The 26,250-nt window shown below is 44.3% G+C and overlaps 1 protein-coding gene across 5 annotated transcripts in view; it reads left to right on the top strand.

Moving 5' to 3' along the window:
* Cad88C (cadherin 88C) overlaps nucleotides 1–26,250 on the top strand; it is a 346,082-nt gene that overhangs the window by 91,998 nt on the left and 227,834 nt on the right. For 3 of the 5 annotated variants that reach the window (XM_053777631.2, XM_053777630.2, XM_053777627.2), the window contains exons 1-2: nucleotides 3,250–3,531; nucleotides 23,663–24,789. In XM_053777631.2, the coding sequence (XP_053633606.1) occupies nucleotides 24,243–24,789 (547 nt within the window). In that variant the 5' untranslated portion in view covers nucleotides 3,250–3,531; nucleotides 23,663–24,242. Of the gene's footprint in view, nucleotides 1–3,249; nucleotides 3,532–12,663; nucleotides 12,829–23,662; nucleotides 24,790–26,250 lie in introns of those variants that run through there. The other 2 variants (XM_053777629.2, XM_070086212.1) reach the window with 2 other exon arrangements.

Below are 26,250 nucleotides of genomic sequence, written 5' to 3'. Positions count from 1 at the left end.
TATCTGTCCAGCTCTCTCTTGAAGGCAGCCAGGGGTTTATTGGCAATTCCCCTAATGCTTGATGGGAGGCTGTTGAACAGTCTTGGGCCCCAGACACTTATGGTGTTTTCCCTTAGTGTACCAATGGCGCACCTGCTTTTAATTGGGGGCATTTTGCATCGCCTGCCCAGTCTTTTACTTTCGTAGGGAGTGATTTCTGTGTGCAGATTTGGGACCATTCCTTCCAGGATTTTCCAAGTGTAGATTATGATATATCTCTCCCTCCTGCGTTCCAACGAGTACAAGTCAAGTGCTTCCAAGCGTTCCCAGTAGTTAAGGTGCTTGACAGAACTTATACGTGCAGTAAAGGACCTCTGTACACTCTCTAGATCTGCGATTTCACCTGCTTTGAATGGAGATGTTAATGTACAGCAGTATTCCAGCCTAGAGAGAACAAGTGATTTGAAAAGGATCATCACTGGCTTGGCATCTCTCGTTTTGAACGTTCTCATTATCCATCCTATCATTTTCTTTGCACGTGCGATCGTGGCAATGTTGTGATCCTTGAAAGTGAGATCCTCAGACATTACTACTCCCAGTTCCCTACATTGTTTTTCCGCTCTATTGTATGGCCAGAATCTGTAGTATACTCTGTTCTAGTTATTATCTCCTCCAGTTTTCCATAACGGAGTAGTTGGAATTTGTCCTCATTGAACATCATATTGTTTACCGTTGCCCACTGGAAAACTTTGTTTATATCTTCTTGGAGGTTAACCGCGTCCTTAGCAGATGATAGCCTCATGCAGATCCTAGTATCATCCATAAAGGATGATACGGTGCTGTGATGTATATCATTGTCTATGTCTGATATGAGGATGAGGAATAAGATGGGGCGAGTACTGTGCCTTGTGGAACAGAGCTCTTCACTATGGCAGCCTCCGATTTAACTCTGTTGACCACTACTCTTTGTGTTCGATTTGTTAGGAAGTTGAAGATCCATCTCCCCACTTTCCCAGTTATTCCTTTAGCACGTATTTTATGGGTTATTACGCCATGATCGCATTTGTCAAATGCTTTTGCAAAGTCTGTGCATATTACATCTGCATTCTGATTTTCTTCCAGTGCATCCAAGGCCATGTCATAGTGATCCAGTAGTTGTGAGAGGCAGGAGCGACCTGCCCTGAACCCACGTTGCCCTGGATTGTGCAGATTTTGGGAATCCAGGTGATTTGCAATCCTGCTTCTTAGCACTTTTTCAAAGATTTTTATAATGTGGGACGTCAGAGCTATTGGTCTATAGTTCTTAGCTAATGCTTTGCTGCCACCTTTTTGGAATGGGGTTATATCCGTTGTTTTAAGTGACTGTGGAATTTCACCCATGTCCAAGCTCCTCCTCCATAGTGTACTTAGGGCACGCGAAAGGGGTTTCTTGCAGTTCTTAATGAAAACAGAGTTCCACGAGTCTGGGCCCGGGGCTGAGTGCATGGGCATGTTGTCAGTAGCTTTTTCGAAATCTATCGGAGTTAGGGTAATGTCGGAAATCTGGCATACATTTATGGAGTTTTGAGGCTCATTCATGAAGAAATCATGTAGGTCGTCGATCCTCAGACTGATTAGTGTTTCACTAAACACAGAGTCGTACTGGGATTACAATATTTCACTCATTTCCTTGTTGTAATCTGTGTAAGTCCCATCCTGTCTGAGTAAGGGCCCGATGCTAGATGTGGTATATGCCTTGTTTTTGGCATATGAAAAGAAATATTTTGAATTATTTTCCATTTCACTAATAGCTTTAAGCTGCTCCTGTCTCTCCTGGTTCCTGTAAGAGTCATTTAACTTAAGTTCGATAGTTTCCACTTCCCTGGTCAGCGCCTCCTTTCGTGTATCAGATATTCTAGCACTCCTGAGGAGCTCAGTGACTCTTCGTCGTCTTCTGTAGAGGGAGCGTCTTTCTCTCCCCAGTTTATTCCTGCTCTTCTTCTTTCTTAGGGGAATATGCCTAGAACATGCTTCAGCTGCCAGGAAGGTGAGTGGAGGTGAGGCGGGGAACGCTGGGTGGTGGTGGTGGTGAGTGGTTACCTGGAGGTTATTCCGGGGATCAACGCCCCCGCGGCCCGGTCCATGACCAGGCCTCCCGATGGATCAGGGCCTGATCAACTAGGCTGTTACTGCTGGCCGCACGCAGTCCAACGTACGAGCCACAGCCCGGCTGATCCGGCACTGACTTTAGGTATCTGTCCAGCTCTCTCTTGAAGGCAGCCAGGGGCTTATTGGCAATTCCCCTAATGCTTGATGGGAGGCTGTTGAACAGTTTTGGGCCCCGGACACTTATGGTGTTTTCCCTTAGGGGCGCCATTGGTGAGAGATATTGGACGAAGTATAAAATAAATCCAGTGAAACAGCAGGGGCTCCACGGTCACAATAAGAGAACACTGTCAACATCCGTGGAATAAAATTCTTCAGCTTGCTTCCAACAGATATCAGAAATGTTGTTGGAATAAATGTACAAGTCTACAAGAGGACCACTAGATCTATCAGGTGCCAAACCAAGCATGTGATGGCCATGCTGATCAGCGGGCCGCTTGCAGCAATAGCCTGGTTGAAAAGGCACTCTCAAGGAAGCTTAACCAAGGTCAGGCTGGTACGCTAGAAAAGTTGTAATCGGTCACAGGAGAGGTTGGTTAAGTAGGGGAGAGGGTCTTTCATGGAGCATGTGGAATGGGTGGAGGTGAGCCAGGCTTTTTAACCTTAGTAGGTACACAGATACCTTGTGCCCAACATTGGAATACTTTCAGCAGGTACTGGAATTTCTTACACACAGGATTGATGTATTTTCTTACACAGAATATGACATTCCAGCAGGACTGGAGTTTCTTACACAGAATACGTATAACATTCCAGCAGGTACTGAAGTTTCTTACACATTTTTTCCTGGATGCTACCTACAATAGTGGGCTAAGACACAGGTATCTATGTTTATTGGCAGGTGGGCAGCGGCAGCAGGAGGGTACGAAAACTGGCCCGTATGTTTCCCAGTGCCAGGGAATTGAACCCAGAACCTTACTGTTATGAGTTGAATGCTCTCACTAGTGAGCTACGCGGCACCCGAATCGACCAGGGCTTTGACAGGAGAATGGGTGGGGGTGACATGGGCTTTGATGGGGGACAGGAATGGGTGGGACTCTCCCGCAGTTTAAACGGGGGCTGGGTGGGGTGGGGGTGACTCACGGTCTGGGTTATGGCTGCCTCGGCTGCATGCTGGACAGTGGTTGTTGTGGCATCACAGTGGGAGGGTGTGTGTGTGTGTACCAGCGCGGCGTGAGTGAGAGAGGGAGGCTGGGCGGCGCTTGTGCATCCTTACTCCATCCTGATAAACAAAGACTCGTGTGCGTGTTCTGCCTCCGTGATCTGAAGCGGAGAAGTACCCGCAAGAGACACTTTTGTTCACTTACAATATACTATCAAGGATGTAGAAATAAAATTGGATTTCATCTGGACAAGTTTGTTTCCTTCAACATATTTGATGTGACTACGAATGTTACAGTTCGTGAGGTACGTCGTTCGTGTGTTGACCTCTACTTTATCTTTTACATACTCAATAACTTTATTTTAAAGGTAAACTAAGTTTTAAGTTCTGTACTTATAACTTTACAGACTTACAGTATTACAATGATTTCAGTGCATATGGTATGTGACTTTAACCGATGATGACCTTAAATTATGTTAATTTAACCAAAAATGATCTTAAATTATGATTCAACCAAGGATGACCTGAAATTGTTCAGCCAAGTATGACCTTATATTATGATTAAACTAAGGATGACCTTAAATTATGCTGATTCAACCAAAGATGGCCTTAATTTATTATTATTATAATCACAAAGAAGAGCTAAACCACAAGAGAGTTTTAAATTATGCTGATTCAACCAAAGATGACAACAAATCATGCTGATTGAACCAAAGATGACCACAAGATATCGTTGTGGCTCATTGTTATTGTCACTGAGTGAAATACTGAAATCCCAGTACGAATCTGTGTTTAGTGAGCCACTAATCAGTCTGAGGATCGACGACCCAAATGATTTCTTCATGAATGAGCCTCAAAACTCCATAAATGTATGCCAGATTTCCGACATTACCCTAACTCCGATAGACTTTGAAAAAGCCATTGACAACATGCCCCGGGCCCAGATTCGTGTAACTCTGTATTCATTAAGAACTGCAAGAAACCCCTTTCGCGTGCCCTAAGTACACTATGGAGGAGGAGCTTGGACATGAGTGAAATTCCACAGTCACTTAAAACAACGGATATAGCCCCACTCCATAAAGGTGGCAGCAAAGCATTAGCTGAGAACTATAGACCAATAGCTCTGACGTCCCACATTATAAAAATATTTGAAAGAGTGCTAAGAAGCAGGATTGCAAATCACCTGGATTCCCAAAATCTGCACAATCCAGGGCAACATGGGTTCAGGGCAGGTCGCTCCTGCCTCTCACAACTAGTGGATCACTATGATATGGCCTTGGATGCACTGGAAGAAAATCAGAATGCAGATGTAATATACACAGACCTTGCAAAAGCATTTGACAAATGCGATCATGGCGTAATAACCCATAAAATACTTGCTAAAGGAATAGCTGGGAAAGTGGAGAGATTGATCTTCAACTTCCTAACAAATCGAACACAAAGAGTAGTGGTCAACAGAGTTAAATCGGAGGCTGCCATAGTGAAGAGCTCTGTTCCACAAGGCACAGTACTCGCCCCGTCTTATTCCTCATCCTCATATCAGACATAGACAGAGATATACACCACAGCACCGTATCATCCTTTGCGGATGATACTAGGATCTGCATGAGGCTGTCATCTGCTGAGGACGCGGTTAACCTCCAAGAAGATACAAACAGTTTTCCAGTGGGCAACGGTAAACAATATGATGTTCAATGAGGACAAATTCCAACTACTCCGTTATGGAAAACTGGAGGAGATAATAACTAGAACAGAGTATACTACAAACTCTGGCCATACAATAGAGCGGAAAAATAATGTAAGGGACCTGGGAATAGTAATGTCTGACGATCTCACTTTCAAGGATCACAACAGTGCCACGATCACAAGTGCAAAGAAAATGATAGGATGGATAATGAGAACGTTCAAAACGAGAGATGCCAAGCCAATGATGATCCTTTTCAAATCACTTGTTCTCTCTAGGCTGGAATACTGCTGTACATTAACATCTCCATTCAAAGCAGGTGAAATTGCAGATCTAGAGATTGTACAGAGGTTCTTTACTGCACGTATAAGTTCTGTCAAGCACCTTAACTGCTAGGAACGCTTGGAAGCACTTGACTTGTACTCGTTGGAACGCAGGAGGGAGAGATATATCATAATCTACTCCTGGAAAATCCTGGAAGGAATGGTCCCAAATCTGCACACAGAAATCACTCCCTACGACAGTAAAAGACTGGGCAGGCGATGAAAAATGCCCCCAATTAAAAGTAGGGCCGCCATTGGTACACTAAGAGAAAACACCATGAGTGTCCGGGGTTCAAGACTGTTCAACAGCCTCCCATCAAGCATTAGGGGAATTACCAATAAACCCCTGGCTGCCTTCAAGAGAGAGCTGGACATATACCTAAAGTCAGTGCCGGATCAGCCGGGCTGTGGCTTGTACGTTGGACTGCGTGCGACCAGCAGTAACAGCCTAGTTAATCAGGCCCTGATCCATCGGGAGGCCTGGTCATGGACCGGGCCGCGGGGGCGTTGATCCCCGGAATAACCTCCAGGTTTGCAAAGACTTAATATATGTTTTCCACGGTCCTGGTATGATCAGTGATGGTTCACAACTGTGTATAAGACGGTGTTGACAGTACCCATTATGAACAATTAAGACACATGTGGCACACATCATTATCTTTATTCTGGAAACGTTTCGCCACACAGTAACTTCATCAGTCCAATACAAAGAAGAATTGTGATGATCAGGAGTTTGAGGCAATCAATCCTTTAGCCTTGAGTCGATGTAATCAGTCCATCAGTCACGAAAAGACTACAGCATATGTACGGAGCATCTGTGTGGCGAAACGTTTCCTCAGTAAAGATACCCAAGTGTTACACACGTGTCTAATTTATCTGTACCATCGTATCAGCTTGTTAAGTGAGTGACATTCGTGTTTAAGGAGCATGAGTTACCTGGAGATTACCTGGAGGTTATTCCGGGGATCAACGCCCGCGCGGCCCGGTCCACGACCAGGCCTCCCGCTGGATCAAGGCCTGATCAACCTGGCTGTTTCTGCTGGCCGCACGCAGTCCAACATACGAACCACAGCCCGGCTGATCCGGCACTGACTTTAGGTATCTGTCCAGCTCTCTCCTGAAGGTAGCCAGGGGTTTATTGGTTATTCCCCTAATGCTTGATGTGAGGCTGTTGAACAGTCTTGGGCCCTGGACATTTATGGTGTTTTCTCTTAGTGTACCAATGGCGCCCATACTTTTAATTGGGGGTATTTTGCATGGCCTGCCCAGTCTTTTATTTTCGTAGGGAGTGATTTCTGTGTGCAGATTCGGGACCATTCCTTCCAGGATTTTCCAAGTGCAGATTATGATATATATTTCTCTCCTGCGTTCCAGCGAGTACAAGTCAAGTGCTTCCAAGCGTTCCCAGTAGTTAAGGTGCTGGGCAGAGCTTATACGTGCAGTAAAGGTTCTCTGTACACTCTGTAGATCTGCATTTTCACCTGCTTTGAACGGAGATGTTAATGTACAGCAGTATTCCAGCCTAGAGAGAATAAGTAAATTGAAAAGTATCATCACTGGCTTGGCATCTCTCGTTTTGAACGTTCTCACTATCCATCCTATCATTTTCTTTGCACCTGTGATCGTGGCACTGTTGTGATCCTTGAAAGTGAGATCCTCAGACATTACTACTCCCAGGTCCCTTACATTATTTTTCTGCTCTACTGTATGACCAGAGTCTGTAGTATATTCTGTTCTAATTATTATCTCCTCCAGTTTTCCATAACGGAGTAGTTGGAATTTGTCCTCATTGAACATTATGTTGTTTTCCGTTGCCCACTGGAAAACTTTGTTTATATCTTCTTGGAGGTTAACCGTGTCCTTAGCAGATGATAGCCTCATGCAGATCCTAGTATCGTCTGCAAAGGATGATATGGTACTGTGGATTATATCTCTGTCTATGCCTGATATGAGGATGAGGAACAGGATGGGGGCGAGTACTGTGCCTTGTGGAACAGAGCTCTTCACTATGGCAGCCTCCGATTTAACTCTGTAGACCACTACTCTTTGTGTTGGATTGGTTAGGTAGTTGAAGATCCATCTGCCCACTTTGCCAGTTATTCCTTTGGCACGTATTTTGTGCGCTATTACGCCATGATCGCACTTGTCAAACGCTTTTGCAAAGTCTGTGCATATTACATCTGCATTCTGATTTTCTTCCAGTGCATCCAAGGCCATTTCATAGTGATCCAGTAGTTGTAAGAGGCAGGAGCGACCTGCCGTGAACCCATGTTCCCCTGGATTGTGCAGTTTTTGGGAATCCAGGTGGTTTGCAATCCTGCTTCTTAGCACCCTTTCAAAGATTTTTATGTGGGACGTTAGAGCTATTGGTCTATAGTTCTTAGCTAATGTTTTGCTGCCACCTTTATGGAGTGGGGCTATATCCGTTGTTTTAAGTGGGGAAGGTGTCGCTTGCTTAGATTTAGTTAATATTGCTTTATAAAGCGTTTGTTTGGTGTATGGTGCAGGCAGGTTGTGGATATAAGCTAGCATCATGCTGTATGGTGCAGGCAGGTGGTAGATATAACGTAGCAGCATGGCGTATGGCGCAAGCAGGTGGTGAATATAAGCTAGCACCATGGTGTATAGTGCAGGCATGTGGTAGATATAAGCTACCACCATGGTGTATGGTACAGGCAGGTGGTGGATATAAGCTAGCACCATGGTGTATGGTGCAGGCAGGTGGTAGATATAAGCTACCACCATGGTGTATGGTGCAGGCAGGTGGTGGATATAAGCTAGGACCATGGTGTATGGTACAGGCAGGTGGTGGATATAAGCTAGAACCATGGTGTATGGCGCAGGCAGGTGGTGGATATAAGCTACCACCATGGTGTATCGTGCAGGCAGGTGGTGGATATAAGCTACCACCATGGTGTATGGTACAAGTAGGTGGTGAATATAAGCTACCACCATGGTGTATGGTACAGGCAGGTGGTGGATATAAGCTACCACCATGGTGTATGGTACAGGGAGGTGGTGGATATAAGTTACCACCATGGTGTATGGTACAGGCAGGTGGTGGATATAAGCTAGCACCATGGTGTATGGTACAGGCAGGTGGTGGATATAAGCTAGCACCATGGTGTATGGTGCAGGCAGGTGGTGGATATAAGCTACCACCATGGTGTATGGTGCAGGCAGGTGGTGGATATAAGCTACCACCATGGTGTATGGTACAAGCAGGTGGTGGATATAAGCTAGCACCATGGTGTATGGTGCAGGCAGGTGGTGGATATAAGCTACCACCACGGTGTATGGTGCAGGCAGGTGGTACAGGGTAGGTGATGGATATAAGCTAGCACCATGGTGTATGGTACAGGCAGGTGGTGGATATAAGCTAGCACCATGGTGTATGGTGCAGGCAGGTGGTGGATATAAGCTAGCACCATGGTGTATGGTGCAGGCAGGTGGTGGATATAAGCTACCACCATGGTGTATGGTGCAGGCAGGTGGTGGATATAAGCTACCACCATGGCGTATGGTGCAGGCAGGTGGTACAGGGTAGGTGGTGGATATAAGCTAGCACCATGGTGTATGGTGCAGGCAGGTGGTGGATATAAGCTAGCACTATGGTGTATGGTACAAGCAGGTAGTGGATATAAGCTACCACCATGGTCTATGATACAGGCAGGTGGTGGATATAAGCTGTCACCATGGTGTATGGTACAGGCAGGTGGTGCAGGCAGGTGGTGGATATAAGCTAGCACCATGGTGTATGGTGCAGGCAGGTGGTGGATATAAGCTAGCACCATGGTGTATGGTGCAGGCAGGTGGTGTATATAAGCTACCACCATCGTGTATGGTACAAGCAGGTGGTGGATATAAGCTGCCACCATGGTGTAAGGTACAGGCAGGTGGTGCAGGCAAGTGGTGGATATAAGCTAGCACCATGGTGTATGGTACAGGCAGGTGGTGGATATAAGCTACCACCATGGTGTATGGTACAGGCAAGTGGTACAGGGCAGGTGGTGGATATAAGCTAGCACCATGGTGTATGGTACAGGCAAGTGGTGGATATAAGCTAGCACCATGGTGTATGATACAGGCAGGTGGTAGATATAAGCTAGCACCATGGTGTATGGTACAGGCAGGTTGTAGATATAAGCTAGCACCATGGTGTATGGTACAGGCAGGTGGTGAATATAAGCTAGCACCATGGTGTATGGTACAGGCAGGTGGTGGATATAAGCTAGCACCATGGTGTATGGTACAGGCAGGTGGTGGATATAAGCTAGCACCATTGTGTATGGTGCAGGCAGGTGGTGGATATGAGCTAGTACCATGGTGGTATGGTACAGGGAGGTGGTGGATATAAGCTAGCACCATGGTGGTATAGTGCAGGCAGGTGGTGGATATATGCTAGCACCATGGTGTATGGTACAGGCAGGTGGTGGATATAAGCTAGCACCATGGTGGTATAGTGCAGGTAGGTGGTGGATATAAGCTAGCACCATGGTGTATGGTACAGGCAGGTGGTGGATATAAGCTAGCACCATGGTGTATGGTACAGGCAGGTGGTGGGTATAAGCTAGCACCATGGTGGTATAGTGCAGGTAGGTGGTGGATGTAAGCTAGCACCATGGTGTATGGTACAGGCAGGTGGTGGATATAAGCTAGCACCATGGTGTATGGTGCAGGCAGGTGGTGGATATAAGCTAGCACCATGGTGGTATAGTGCAGGTAGGTGGTGGATATAAGCTAGCACCATGGTGTATGGTACAGGCAGGTGGTGGATATAAGCTAGCACCATGGTGTATGGTACAGGCAGGTGGTGGATATAAGCTAGCACCATGGTGTATGGTGCAGGCAGGTGGTGGATATAAGCTACCACCATGGTGTATGGTGCAGGCAGGTGGTGGATATAACGTAGCACCATGGTGTATGGTGCAGGCAGGTGGTGGATATAAGCTACCACCATGGTGTATGGTGCAGGCAGGTGGTGGATATAAGCTAGCACCATGGTGTATGGTACAGCCAGGTGGTGGATATAAGCTAGCACCATGGTGGTATAGTGCAGACAGGTGGTGGATATAAGCTACCACCACGGTGTATGGTGCAGGCAGGTGGTAGATATAAGCTAGCACCGTGGTGGTATAGTGCAGGCAGGTGGTGGATATAAGCTACCACCACGGTGTATGGTGCAGGCAGGTGGTAGATATAAGCTAGCACCATGGTGGTATAGTGCAGGTAGGTGGTGGATATAGTGTGTGTGGCAACATTGCAGAGTGCCACGTCTCAATCCGTCAATCACACCTGCCACATTAGCTAGTAGTTATCTTAATATTTTTAGACGCATGGGAAAAAACGCTAAACCCGTAGGAGGCATACAGCGCCTGGGGAGTGGAAGACAATCAGTTTTGATTCAAGAAAGTGGCTTCAGTGCCCTAGATGAAGAACCCTTCATTAACAACCAGTAGATTAGCAACACCTTCGATGAGTTTCGAGAGTCGTCCTACTCTCGGAGCTCGGCCATGGGCCAGGTTTGTCTGGCGCTAGCCTGGTTAACCAGGCTGTTGCTGCTGGTTGTCCGCTGCCCCACATATCCATCACAGCTTGGTTGATCCATCACCTTGTAGAGATACTTCTCCAGTTTCCTCTTGAAGACTTCTATGCTTGTTCCAGCAGTGTTCTTGATATCTTCTGATAAGATGTTGAATAATCAGGGGCCACGGATGTTGATACAGTGTTCTCTTATTGTGCTCATCGCACCCCTGATTTTCACCTTTTCATTGGGTTTATTTTGCACTTCCTCTCATAGATCTTTCATTGTGTCCTCTTTACACTACTAACTCATAATTTAGATATTTCGGATGATCTTGAACCATCATCCGGCAGGCGAGTGAAGACAATTTATTTTATCATTATCAGTGAGGGGAAAGGCAGGCGGGGAGGGTGGGAGAGGAAGCGCCTAAGATAAACCTTTGATCAATCAGCTGTGGGTTGTGCACAACCCTGGGGGTACACACACAGTTAGACCTGACGTGTTGTTACGCCCCAAGGCCACTGTTACCAGTGCTAACGGCGCTGTTGCCCCAGGGTGATCTGTTCATTGTGTTGCCTCACCACAAGGTTGCCTGCCCCGGGGTTTTGGCACCATTGCATCCTCGCCACAAGGTTGCCTGCCCCGGGGGTTTGGCACCACTGCTGCCTAGCCACAAGGTTGCGTGCCCCGGTGGTGTAAGTGAGGAACATAGGTATTAGAATCGGTGATGGTTGTAGCGAGAGAAGATATAGTGGTGGAAGTGCAATGTAGGTGATGGTAGTACTGAGGCAGGAAACAGTGGTAGTAGTGCAATGTTGTTGTTGTTGTTGGGGGTAGCGGTACAGTGGTGGTAGTAGTGGTGGTGGTAGCGGTGGTAGCGGTGCACTGGTGGTAATGGTGGTGGTGGTAGCGGTGCAATGGTTGTAGCGGTGCAGTGGTGGTAGCGGTGCACTGGTGGTAGTGGTGGTGATGGTAGCGGTGCACTGGTGGTAGTGGCGGTAGCTGTGCAGTGGTGGTAGTGGTGATGGTAGTGATTGTAGTGGTGGTGGTGGTGGTAGTGGTAGTGGTGGTAGTGGTGGTGTGGTAGCGGTGCAGTGGTGGTAGCGATGCAGTGGTGGTGGTGGTAGCGGTGCAGTGGTGGTAGTGGTGGTGGTGGTAGCGGTGCAGTGGTGGTAGTGGTGGTGGCGGTGGTAGTGGTGGTGGTGGTGGTGGTGGTGGTAGTGGTGGTGGTGGTGGTAGCGGTGCAGTGGTGGTGGTGGTGGTAGCGGTGCACTGGTGGTAGTGGTGGTGGTGGTAGCGGTGCAGTGGTGGTGGTGGTGGTAGTGGTGGTGGTGGTAGTGGTGGTGGTGGTGGTGGTAGCGGTGCAGTGGTGGTAGTGGTGGTGGTGGTAGCGGTGCACTGGTGGTAGTGGTGGTGGTGGTAGCGGTGCAGTGGTGGTGGTGGTGGTGGTAGTGGTGGTGGTGGTGGTAGTTGTGGTGGTGGTAGTGGTGGTGGTGGTAGCGGTGCAGTGGTGGTAGTGGTGGTGGCGGTAGCGGTGCAGTGGTGGTGGTGGTGGTGGTGGTAGTGGTGGTGGTGGTAGTGGTGGTGGTGGTAGCGGTGCAGTGGTGGTAGTGGTGGTGGTGGTGATAGCGGTGCAGTAGTGGTGGTGGTGGTAGCGGTGCACTGGTGGTAGTGGTGGTGGTGGTAGCGGTGCAGTAGTGGTAGTGGTGAAACTCTTCTTTACATCATTGTTAAGGTCTCACCCGTCACCATCGCAACCCTCATGATGTGATGTCATCTTAATCACATTGGGAAGGTGATGCAAGTCGCCCTATATAGTGATGAAGCCTGGCAGGCGCACCCAGGCTACCAGAGAGGAACTACGACAGTTGTCTCACACTGGACGGGGGCGTGACGCAAGTTGCTTGACCGAGGTGCTCACACAAGTAACACCATCTTCAGTCAGTGTTGACGGTGCTACACCTGCAACACCAGGAGCACACACAAGCTGCTCATCTCGTCATCCAGCAGTGTTTAACATGGGACGTGGGTGTCGACATCAATATCTGTGTTAGTGATGTCAAGTGAATAAGTAAGACATATGTGCAAGAGTTAGGTATCTTTATTCCGAAACGTTTCGCCTACACAGTAGGCTTCTTCAGTCGAGTACAGATGAGGCAGCAGAAGCAGTAGAGATGCAAAGACGATTTAATCAATCCATCACTCTTGAAGACGTAATTCTGAGGTAGTCGAACCCTCAGAACTACGTCAAGGGTAATAGACTAATTACATCGTCTTATATTATATCTCTACTGCTTCTACTGAATCCTCTATATTTGACTGAAGAAGCCTACTGTGTAGGCGAAACATTTCGGAATAAAGATTCCTAACATGCGTTCGTATTAATTTTTAAAGTGTTTATGAGATTACTGGAGTTGGTGGACAACAGCCACCCTAGGGAGAACTACCGTCCAGGTCATACGAGGTGTGAAACGGAAGCCTGTTAAACTTTCAGCACTCTGGCAGGATTGCTGATCTTTATTTTGTCTTCTTGAAAGTGTAAGATGACAGGTAAGTGTTACAAACGTCTTCTTATTCAATATATACTTACCTTTACTTGCTGATCTGAGTCCCGGCCGAGGGCGGTGATCCGCAACTCTTAACACATTGTATAGAATATTTCGCCGGTTCTGCGAATTATATATATATATATATATATATATATATATATATATATATATATATATATATATATATATATATATACATATATATATATATATATACATATGATGGTAGGATTGCTGGTTTCTTTTTCTGTCTCATAAACACGCTAAGATAACAGGGATATCTTGCTACTCCTACTAACACTTTGGTCACACTTCACAGACACGCACATGCATATATATATATACATACATCTAGGTTTTTCTCCTTTTTCTAAATAGCTCTTGTTCTTTTTTATTTCTTCTATTGTCCATGGGGAAGTGGAAAAGAATCTTTCCTCCGTAAGCCATGCGTGTCGTATGAGGCGACTAAAATGCCGGGAGCAATGGGCTAGTAACCCCTTCTCCTGTATACAATTACTAAAAAAGAGAAGAAGAAAAACTTTATAAAACTGGGTTGCTTAAATGTGCGTGGATGTAGTGCGGATGACAAGAAACAGATGATTGCTGATGTTATGAATGAAAAGAAGTTGGATGTCCTGGCCCTAAGCGAAACAAAGCTGAAGGGGGTAGGAGAGTTTCAGTGGGGGGAAATAAATGGGATTAAATCTGGAGTATCTGAGAGAGTTAGAGCAAAGGAAGGGGTAGCAGTAATGTTAAATGATCAGTTATGGAAGGAGAAAAGAGAATATGAATGTGTAAATTCAAGAATTATGTGGATTAAAGTAAAGGTTGGATGCGAGAAGTGGGTCATAATAAGCGTGTATGCACCTGGAGAAGAGAGGAATGCAGAGGAGAGAGAGAGATTTTGGGAGATGTTAAGTGAATGTATAGGAGCCTTTGAACCAAGTGAGAGAGTAATTGTGGTAGGGGACTTGAATGCTAAAGTAGGAGAAACTTTTAGAGAGGGTGTGGTAGGTAAGTTTGGGGTGCCAGGTGTAAATGATAATGGGAGCCCTTTGATTGAACTTTGTATAGAAAGGGGTTTAGTTATAGGTAATACATATTTTAAGAAAAAGAGGATAAATAAGTATACACGATATGATGTAGGGCGAAATGACAGTAGTTTGTTGGATTATGTATTGGTAGATAAAAGACTGTTGAGTAGACTTCAGGATGTACATGTTTATAGAGGGGCCACAGATATATCAGATCACTTTCTAGTTGTAGCTACACTGAGAGTAAAAGGTAGATGGGATACAAGGAGAATAGAAGCATCAGGGAAGAGAGAGGTGAAGGTTTATAAACTAAAAGAGGAGCCAGTTAGGGTAAGATATAAACAGCTATTGGAGGATAGATGGGCTAATGAGAGCATAGGCAATGGGGTCGAAGAGGTATGGGGTAGGTTTAAAAATGTAGTGTTAGAGTGTTCAGCAGAAGTTTGTGGTTACAGGAAAGTGGGTGCAGGAGGGAAGAGGAGCGATTGGTGGAATGATGATGTAAAGAGAGTAGTAAGGGAGAAAAAGTTAGCATATGAGAAGTTTTTACAAAGTAGAAGTGATGCAAGGAGGGAAGAGTATATGGAGAAAAAGAGAGAGGTTAAGAGAGTGGTGAAGCAATGTAAAAAGAGAGCAAATGAGAGAGTGGGTGAGATGTTATCAACAAATTTTGTTGAAAATAAGAAAAAGTTTTGGAGTGAGATTAACAAGTTAAGAAAGCCTAGAGAACAAATGGATTTGTCAGTTAAAAATAGGAGAGGAGAGTTATTAAATGGAGAGTTAGAGGTATTGGGAAGATGGAAGGAATATTTTGAGGAATTGTTAAATGTTGATGAAGATAGGGAAGCTGTGATTTCGTGTATAGGGCAAGGAGGAATAACATCTTGTAGGAGTGAGGAAGAGCCAGTTGTGAGTGTGGGGGAAGTTCGTGAGGCAGTAGGTAAAATGAAAGGGGGTAAGGCAGCCGGGATTGATGGGATAAAGATAGAAATGTTAAAAGCAGGTGGGGATATAGTTTTGGAGTGGTTGGTGCAATTGTTTAATAAATGTATGGAAGAGGGTAAGGTACCTAGGGATTGGCAGAGAGCATGCATAGTTCCTTTGTATAAAGGCAAAGGGGATAAAAGAGAGTGCAAAAATTATAGGGGGATAAGTCTGTTGAGTGTACCTGGTAAAGTGTATGGTAGAGTTATAATTGAAAGAATTAAGAGTAAGACGGAGAATAGGATAGCAGATGAACAAGGAGGCTTTAGGAAAGGTAGGGGGTGTGTGGACCAGGTGTTTACAGTGAAACATATAAGTGAACAGTATTTAGATAAGGCTAAAGAGGTCTTTGTGGCATTTATGGATTTGGAAAAGGCGTATGACAGGGTGGATAGGGGGGCAATGTGGCAGATGTTGCAAGTGTATGGTGTAGGAGGTAGGTTACTGAAAGCAGTGAAGAGTTTTTACGAGGATAGTGAGGCTCAAGTTAGAGTATGTAGGAAAGAGGGAAATTTTTTCCCAGTAAAAGTAGGCCTTAGACAAGGATGTGTGATGTCACCGTGGTTGTTTAATATATTTATAGATGGGGTTGTAAGAGAAGTAAATGCGAGGGTCTTGGCAAGAGGCGTGGAGTTAAAAGATAAAGAATCACACACAAAGTGGGAGTTGTCACAGCTGCTCTTTGCTGATGACACTGTGCTCTTGGGAGATTCTGAAGAGAAGTTGCAGAGATTGGTGGATGAATTTGGTAGGGTGTGCAAAAGAAGAAAATTAAAGGTGAATACAGGAAAGAGTAAGGTTATGAGGATAACAAAAAGATTAGGTGATGAAAGATTGAATATCAGATTGGAGGGAGAGAGTATGGAGGAGGTGAACGTATTCAGATATTTGGGAGTGGACGTGTCAGCGGATGGGTCTATGAAAGATGAGGTGAATCATAGAATTGATGAGGGAAAAAGAGTGAGTGGTGCACTTAGGAGTCTGTGGAGACAAAGAACTTTGTCCTTGGAGGCAAAGAGGGGAATGTATGAGAGTATAGTTTTACCAACGCTCTTATATGGGTGTGAAGCGTGGGTGATGAATGTTGCAGCGAGGAGAAGGCTGGAGGCAGTGGAGATGTCATGTCTGAGGGCAATGTGTGGTGTGAATATAATGCAGAGAATTCGTAGTTTGGAAGTTAGGAGGAGGTGCGGGATTACCAAAACTGTTGTCCAGAGGGCTGAGGAAGGGTTGTTGAGGTGGTTCGGACATGTAGAGAGAATGGAGCGAAACAGAATGACTTCAAGAGTGTATCAGTCTGTAGTGGAAGGAAGGCGGGGTAGGGGTCGGCCTAGGAATGGTTGGAGGGAGGGGGTAAAGGAGGTTTTATGTGCGAGGGGCTTGGACTTCCAGCAGGCATGCTTGAGCGTGTTTGATAGGAGTGAATGGAGACAAATGGTTTTTAATACTTGACGTGCTGTTGGAGTGTGAGCAAAGTAACATTTATGAAGGGATTCAGGGAAACCGGCAGGCCGGACTTGAGTCCTGGAGATGGGAAGTACAGTGCCTGCACTCTGAAGGAGGGGTGTTAATGTTGCAGTTTAAAAACTGTAGTGTAAAGCACCCTTCTGGCAAGACAGTGATGGAGTGAATGATGGTGAAAGTTTTTCTTTTTCGGGCCACCCTGCCTTGGTGGGAATCGGCCGGTGTGATAATAATAAATATATATATATATATATATATATATATATATATATATATATATATATATATATATATATATATATATAAAATGTGTGTGTGTCATGGTGAATTGGTCAATTAGCAAGAACTCATTTAATATTAAGTACTTTCTAAAATTTTCTCTTGTACGTTTAAAGATATATTTTTTCATGTATGTTAATGTAAAAATTAATAATTTTGTACCAAAAGAAGCTTAGAAAACTTACCTAACCTTATTATAACAAGCGCAATGTAATTTACCTTAATCCAACTAATAATTTAATAATAAACAAACACAATGAAATATATTTTTTTTCGTTAGGTTCAGAATGATTATTGCGAAATTATTGCATACACAAATTTTCTCTTGCCTTATTCGGTAAGAAGAACGTTGCTATTTAAGCCAAAATAGCAAGTTTTACCTATTCGGCACCACATATATGTATTATATATTATATATATATATATATATACACACATGTGTATATATGTATATCTGTATATATATATATATATATATATATATATATATATATATATATATATATATATATATATATATATATATATATATAATGTTGTATCATATACCTTTTTGATACAAAATGTAATTACAGTAACGTGAAGTTTGAGTGTATCATGTTTGAGGTGGGTCGAGGGAGGGAGGCACTTGAGTGTTACCTCCAGCCTGGGTGCAGGTAAACACTGCCCACATTTACCACACTAATACTCTTAGAGCAGAGCAAACCTTTATTAAGATGACGTTTCCATCACAATGAGCTTTAATAAGACAAATTTTTCCTCAAGGAGTTTCATTAAGACAACGTTTCTTGGAGGAAGAGCTTTTATTAAGTGTCTTAATAAAAGTTGTTGTACTCAAAGCGGCTTAGTATTATACGTAGCTTTAGCCACGCCATCTTAAGGTTTATTTCAGGTTTGTGGGTTGGTTGTGTCACGTTCCTGCACTTAAACACCACTCAGGCACCTCCAGAACACTTTACTTATTTCTTGTTAATCTATTTTTACTCATGTTTCTATTATTTATCTGTTTATTGGAAGATAAGGTAGTTTGTGTCACCCTGACGGTGTGAGTTGACGCTAAAGTTGGTGTGGGAAGTGACGTAAGGTCGGTGTCATCAGTGGTTACTTACTGTCTTAACATGCAACACACACCCAGTGTCCGCACCCTAGGATCATTACTCAAGGCGTGGGAACATTACACAAGGCGTGGGAACATTATGCAAGGCGTGGGAACCCGGTTCTCGTGGCCTCCGGATCTCTCGCTCGCTAGCTTTTTCTGAAGATATCGTCCGTTCCATGATTCCTCGTTTTCTCTCTCTTGTTATTCATCTTTTCCTCACACCAAAAGTTTTAAATTCAGAAGAGGGAAATATATGTTTTAATTGCTAAACTTATGGATGGTGTCAGTGTTATTCTTAAGTACTTGGGTAAGAGATTGGTACAAGAGTTGTAAACATCTCGGTCTCTAAGCTAGTCGCTCGTCTTGGTACGAGAGTTTTTATAGCTGCTGGGACAAGTTTTGTCAGTTTCAATAAGCGTGGTGGAAGTGAGTTGTTTGCTGGTGGTGGATGGTACAGCTGCTGTTTGTTTGTGTGTGTATGGTCTTTTGTGTGTTTGTGTGGTCTTATGTGTTTGTGTGTGTAGATCTTTCCGCCACACACACACACACACACACACACACACACACACACACACACACACACACACACACACACACACACACACACACACACACACACACACACGTGAGCGTGAGAGAGCATCGCAGCATGTGGATATGAATGATGTCAGTAGCGTTAAGGTGTTGCATATATGACACAAGTGTTGCACATATGACTTACAAACTCAATTGATGATGTTAACCCTGATGTCAACACAACATTACTCAATCAGTGCAGCTGAGGGACTGTCACGTTGCACTGTCAGTGAGAACGTCACATGTCATTGACAGTGACAACATTCAGCAGTGAACTTAAGTAGCCAGCTTCTACACCATATTTGTAGCTGGTTCAGGTCTGCTAGTGTGTGTGTGTGTGTGTGTGTGAGTGAGAGAGAGAGAGAGAGAGAGAGAGAGAGAGAGAGAGAGAGAGAGAGAGAGAGAGAGAGAGAGAGAGAGAGAGAGAGAGAGGGAGAGATAGATGAAGGGAGAGGAGGGGGAAAGGGAGTAGGAAGTTTACTTTCTCTGGCATTAGAAGAGTTAGGAGATCTTATAACTAGTTATTACGGCTACTTACGGATAACTTACCATCTCCTTAGTTATTACGCTCCCTCACCTCCGCCATCATCATCACTTAATTCACATGCTTCCTGGGGAGGCCTTTCTTTCCTGTGTGTGTGTGTGTGTGTGTGTGTGTGTGTGTGTGTGTGTGTGTGTGTGTGTGTGTGTGTGTGTGTGTGTGTGTGTGTGTGTGTGTGTGTGTTTACGAGAGAGAGAGAGAGAGAGAGAGGCGTTCATCAATGCTTTATTTTTCGTACATTGTCTCTGGGTCTAGTGTTTTTCTTGTGTGTAATTTAACACACTAAGTTGTGCTGTGGACTCCGCCTCTTGATGTCCCTTCATCCACATTCACTAGCTTCTGGCCTTGTGAGAACTGTTGTACCTGATCTTGTAGCTGCGTGTGGAGCTTGTCTCCAGCAGCTAGGTGATTTAATTTTCCAACCACCTGCTTAATTGTCTATTTATTGAGAATTATAGAGATAGACAGTATAATAACCTATGTGGCTTATCAAGTTATCTTATTAATGAAAATAAGATACAAGATATATTAAGCAAATTTCCTAAATTTGCTTGTAACAGATAAGTGAACTGTAGATATAAATCCAGATGTATTTCTGTAAATCCTTTTGGGGCCTATTTGCTAGGTCTTTTATGTATCCATGTGCTCTTGCGCTACCATCCACAGGATGGGTATGAGGTACACAATAAACTAGCCACTTAGGTGGCAAAATCTAATCCTTGTCACTGCCTCTTAAATAGTATATCACTTTGTTCCCTTTAAGAAGTCAGGTTAGGACTAACTTTATCGTCTTCTAACTTACTCTGCTCCACGACTGTCACATTAACTTTCTCTAATATAAAGACTTAGACACTTGTACAACATTCTAGAATAAAAAAACTCACATAAAGATTCCTAATTGTTGCAAAAGTGTCTAATTTTTCAACTTGTCAGTTTTCTAAACTATTTATATCACATTCCTCTAATATCTCCTCATTATTCTTTTCTCTTGCTTCTGGAACAAGTTTCGTTGCAAACCTTTAGATTTTCCTTAGTATGGACTCTGGACTGGAGCTGCGTGATAAACTTTACCTACGTCATATAGAGTGTTTTGAAGGATTCGTTGTTTCAAGTTCCTGAATGGTTTTACCAGATGTCTTAATGTCACATGTGCCGTCCAGGTTATACATTTTTTTTTGTTTCTCAATGTGTCGTTTTCGTAATAACTTCATAATTATCATTATAATCAAAACCAGGCGCTAAACCCACTAAGGTCATACAACGCTGCAGGGGTGTTACTGGATCATAATTATAATTATAATCATGGGGAGCGCTAAACCCGTAGGATTATACAGTGCATATGGGGGGTGGAAGGTATTCAGGCTCAATTCAGAGAACCGGATCACAGATCCAATTCCCTAGATCAAGAGCCCCTCACCAGCGTCAAGGAACCTCCCTTGAGGGGTGCTGGATCATGTAGTAGCAAGGGTGGAGTAGAGAACACAGTGATGGAAGGACTGTGACCAGTGCTAAAGGAAGTATTATCAAAGTTTGTATAAAATAACTTTATAGTCTCTACTTCCTTTTATGTTTCATTATTTTACCTTACCAATTGTCATATCTTATATTTGTTTGGGTTCACTTCCGGTAGCTACTTGTTCCACTTTTCCTTTAGTTTGTTCCTGATTAATTTTTTTTATATTTATCATCAGTTATGCGTCATCAACAAAGCGGTACAGGTATTAATTGACCACTTGTGGGTAAATATTTAAGTATATTAGGAGCAGCAGTGGCCCTTAGTACTGATCCTTGAGGGACCCCATGTGTTATTCATGCCCACATACTCCACCGTCATTGTTACTCTTTGTCTCATCTGTGTGAGTGTAATTATTATTTTGTAATTACAGAAATATTATTATATTCACTGGAGTGTTCTAACTCGTAAGCCATACATCATCTGTGAAATGGGAGGTAATCAGGTTTCATCTGAGGTGGAGAGTAGCTCCAGTTTGTCGAATCAAGAGCCCTTCGGCAGCATCAAGGCACCTACCATGAAGAATGTGAGCATCATAAGCTTGTGGTAGTCGCAAGAGTAAAGCTTATAGTCGCCATATTCTATCTTCTTTTGTGAGTTCAGTCTATATATTTTGAACATTGCCAGTGGTTTTTTGACAGTACTCTCGTTGTAGCCGTCAGGCACTCTACCTGGCAAGTTTGTTTACCAACATGTAGTCTGCAGGGCTGCTTGTGTACTTCACTTGTTCTCACCGTTGCTCTCATCAACAAATATTCCTCATCAGCTTCACTTAATTAAATATATGTAGGATAATATTAATCCCAAGAAAGCTTTCCCATCTTCTTCTTCTTCTCCCCTCAAGGAAGGTTCCTTGATGTTGGCGAGGGGCTCTTGATTTAGGAAATTGGATCTGTGCTCCAGTTCCCCGAATTAAGCCTGAATGCCTTCCACATCCCCCCCTTCCCCAGGCGCTGTATAATCCTCCGGGTTTAGCGCTTCCCCTTGATAATAATAATAATAATAATAATAATAATAATAATAATTCTTCTTCTTCTTCTTCTTCTTCTTATTATTATTATTATTATTATTATTATTATTATTATTATTATTATTTTTATTATTATGTCTTTATGCTTTGGGCATGACTTATGGTTCAGGTAAACGTGTGTGTGTGTACATCATATTAAGACTTATACAACATGAAAGTAGGTATGTAGCTGTATGTACACAAAATTATATATATATATATATATATATATATATATATATATATATATATATATATATATATATATATTTCCAGTATTCTTGAAGCATATATTACAGTATTTATATTCTCTGTTAATTTTATCATGTGTGTATACCGTGTCATATTTTTCCTGATGTTGGTTCAGCTTGACGAGTCAGTGTTTGACGAAGGAACACTCACTGTTATCATGGAATATTTCCTAATCAATTTTTCCCCTAGGTGGTCATGACATGTGTTGGACCCGGTTACTCCCGTGACAAGGCTCTGCTATGTCTCTCATTACTACATGGCTCCTGATATGCATGTGATTATATATATATATATATATATATATATATATATATATATATATATATATATATATATATATATATGGGAAGTACAGTGCCTGCACTCTGAAGGAGGGGTGTTAATGTTGCAGTTTAAAAACTGTAGTGTAAAGCACTCTTCTGGCAAGACAGTGATGGAGTGAATGATGGTGAAAGTTTTTCTTTTTCGGGCCACCCTGCCTTGGTGGGAATCGGCCAGTGTGATAATAATAAATATATATATAGTATATATATATATATATATATATATATATATATATATATATATATATATATATATGTGTGTGTGTGTGTGTGTGTGTGTTTACCTGGAGTTTACCTGGAGAGGGTTTCGGGGGTCAACGCCCCCGTGGCCCGGTCTGAGACCAGGCCTCATGGTGGATCAGGGTCTGATCAACCAGGCTGTTACTGCTGGCCGTACGCAAGTTGACGTACGAACCACAGCCCGGTTGGTCAGGTACTGACTTTAGGGGCCTGTCCAGCTCCTTGAAGACAGCCAGGGGTCTATTGGTAATCCCCCGCATGTATGCTTGGAGGCAACTGAATATTATTATTATAATCAAAAAGAAGCGCTAAGCCACAAGGGCTATACAGCGGGCAACTGAATAGTCTTGGGCCCCGGACACTTATTGTGTTGTCTCTCAGTGGGAATGTTGCATCTCCTGCAGAGTCTTTTGCTTTCAAATGGAGTGATTTTCGTGTGCAAGTTTGGTACCAATTCCTCCATGACCTTCCAAGTGTATATTATCATGTATCTCTCTCGCCTGCGTTCGAGGGAATACAGATCAAGAACATTCAACCGTTCCCAATAGTTTAGGTGCCTTATCGCACTTATATGTGCCGTAAAAGTTCTTTGTACACTCCAATATCGCCAGCCTTGAAGGGGGCCGTTAGTGTACAGCAGTATTCCAGCCTATAGAGCACAAGCGATGTATGTGTACATAGCGATGTGTGTGTACATACATTAATTTAAAAGTATAGTTTAAAATAATGAAAATATATGAGGATAATGACTGAAGTGTAAGCAGTGAGACACATAATGAGTCACAAGACAAGACGAGAGGTGTATGGTGTACATCTCAGAGACCTCGCCAGTATTTAGTTATTTTTTTGAAAGAGCATTTAAGAACTTTTAGTTTTCATGTGGTATATTTGGAATGTGTGTTATGTGTTGTGTTTGCTAATGTACTGTGCTTGGTATTGACTAATGTATGAGTGGCAGCTCACTACACATGTAAGCCATCAGTCCCGGCCTCCCTCACCTTCCTCCTTCAGAATAACAACTTTGTTTTTGTCTTCTCTTCAGGTGTGAATCAGGCGCAGTAGTTGGAGCAGCTGGCACTCGTGGCAGGCACTGTGGGCGGCCCTGAGACGGCACAGTCAGTAAGGCACAATTGTTTCATTCCAAAGCCCTTTGTGCCTGGGCGGCCGCGTGACCTGCCTGGGACTCCCTGAAGGAATCTGGTCAAGGCCTGGAAACCAGAAGAACATCTCGAGTATTGCTGGAAGCGTGTCACGACCCCGGGCACCAACATCCGGGCCTGCACCTGACATTCCCGCTCATCTGGGGAACTTAAGGAAGAAGGTGGTGCACGCACTGAAGAAAGGGTGTGTTTATATGTAGTGAAGGCGCCAGTTTCTCTGTCTAGATTGTTATGTTGCGAGCACTTGTCTCTGCGGGATGATGGCCGTCAGTGATGCGTGGGAGAGAAAGTGAGTGAGAGTAGAGGTGGGGAGAGTGAGGGCACGTCATGCTGTCACTCCACGTGACATTAGTCAGATCTGTATCTTGCACACTGCGCCCACAATGTCGCGATGTGCAGTTATCATCCTCTCAATGAGATACGTTCTTTCTTAAGACTACGAAGAAAGTGTTGGTTGGCAAGATGTTCGCTCGAGGACGACATTGTTGTGTACGTCGGCAAGGATGTGCAGATGCGTCGTGTGGAGTCGAGGACGGTGTAAGGCACATCCTCCATGCGATACCAGACTCCGTGATAAGTGAAGACATGGGTGAAGAATGTGTTGAGGAAAGTAGAGACTGGAGCTACCACAGACCTAGTGCAATAAGGATGCTCTCTGCATCACCAGTGCGAGAAGTGAACTACTTAAGAGTACCTTGCTACGCTACTTCACAACCCTACGAGCACTTTATCAAAAATGAAGATACTCATATATCAGAAAAGCGAGGCACAGGCTCCATCACTGAGCACGTTATACCGCACCGGCGGGTCAGAACCCGCCACACCCTCGCCTTCAGACGCCAGTGGTCGCTTCTGCAGGAGGCGTGGCTGGCGACTCTGCTGCTGCTGCTGGCGGCGCTGGCGGGGCCGCTGCTGCCGCCGGTGGCAGCCAACACCCCGCCAAGATTCGTGCTAAATGGCCAGAGTGAAATTGTGATACGACTGACAGAGGGAGAAGCGACTCCTGTGGGTGAGTAACCTCTCAGTGTTGTGGTGTTGACATCCTCCATCAGGAAAAGTCAGCAATGTTATTTGTACTTTTACAACATATATTAATCATTTTTTTTAGCCGTTAAAGCGTTTTGTTTATTGTGTACTCCATACCAATGTTGTAGACGGTAGCTGTGCGTTTATTAAGTGGTGACAGGTATTGTCGACAAGTATTATACAAGGACGCTTGGCGTAGATTTGTAGACGAAACATTTATTTAAGAGCGCTTTATAAAGCTCTCCACAGTGAATTGTGTGTCATAAAGATATGCTGCTTCAAGTGTGTCTTCATCAGTATGATAATTCACTCCTCATTCATACGAGCCTGGCCCATGGCCGGGCTCAGAGAGTAGATATACTCCCGAAATTCTTCAAAGGTATATCAAAGGTAAGGTATATCTTATGGAGTGTAGCTCCAGAGTTGTTAGATATACGAATGTCTATACCTTCACTCTAGAAGAGCTAACATGAGAATACTGACCCATGCTGGGTAACCCACACCTACTCGTATAGTTACTGATAGTGGCGTATTTGAGTATATATTTGCAAGTTATGTCGTTCTTTGATCTGTTAAAAGCAAAGGTTGACGGAGTGTGTGTGGTGATGGTGCTGTCAGAGTGTGTGATGGTGCTGTCACAGTGAGGTGATGATGCTGCACAGTGTGTGATGGTGCTGTCACAGTGTGTGATGGTGCTGTCACAGTGTGTGGTGATGATGCTGCACAGTGTGGTGAGGTTGCTGTCACAGTGTGTGATGGTGCTGTCAGAGTGTGTGATGGTGCTGTCACAGTGAGGTGATGATGCTGCACAGTGTGTGATGGTGCTGTCACAGTGTGTGATGGTGCTGTCACAGTGTGAGGTGATGGTGCTGCACAGTGTGTGATGGTGCTGTCACAGTGTGTGATGGTGCTGTCACAGTGTGAGGTGATGGTGCTGCACAGTGTGGAGAGGGTGCTGTCACAGGGTGTGGTGATGATGCTGCAGTGTGGTGATGGTGCTGCACAGTGTGGTGAGGTTGCTGTCACAGTGTGTGATGGTGCTGTCAGAGTGTGTGATGGTGCTGTCACAGTGTGTGATGTTGCTGTCACAGTGTGTGATGGTGCTGCACAGTGTGTGATGGTGCTGTCACAGTGTGAGGTGATGGTGCTGCACAGTGTGTGATGGTGCTGTCACAGTGTGAGGTGATGGTGCTGCACAGTGTGTGATGGTGCTGTCACAGTGTGTGATGGTGCTATCACAGTGTGAGGTGATGGTGCTGCACAGTGTGGAGAGGGTGCTGTCACAGGGTGTGGTGATGCTGCTGCAGTGTGGTGATGGTGCTGCACAGTGTGGTGAGGTTGCTGTCACAGTGTGTGATGGTGCTGTCACAGTGTGTGATGTTGCTGTCACAGTGTGTGATGGTGCTGCACAGTGTGTGATGGTGCTGTCACAGTGTGAGGTGAT

The sequence above is a fragment of the Cherax quadricarinatus genome, chromosome 18 (assembly GCF_038502225.1).
Source record: "Cherax quadricarinatus isolate ZL_2023a chromosome 18, ASM3850222v1, whole genome shotgun sequence".
NCBI classification, from domain to species: Eukaryota; Metazoa; Arthropoda; class Malacostraca; order Decapoda; family Parastacidae; genus Cherax; species Cherax quadricarinatus.
This window is presented reverse-complemented; position numbering and strand designations above follow the sequence as displayed.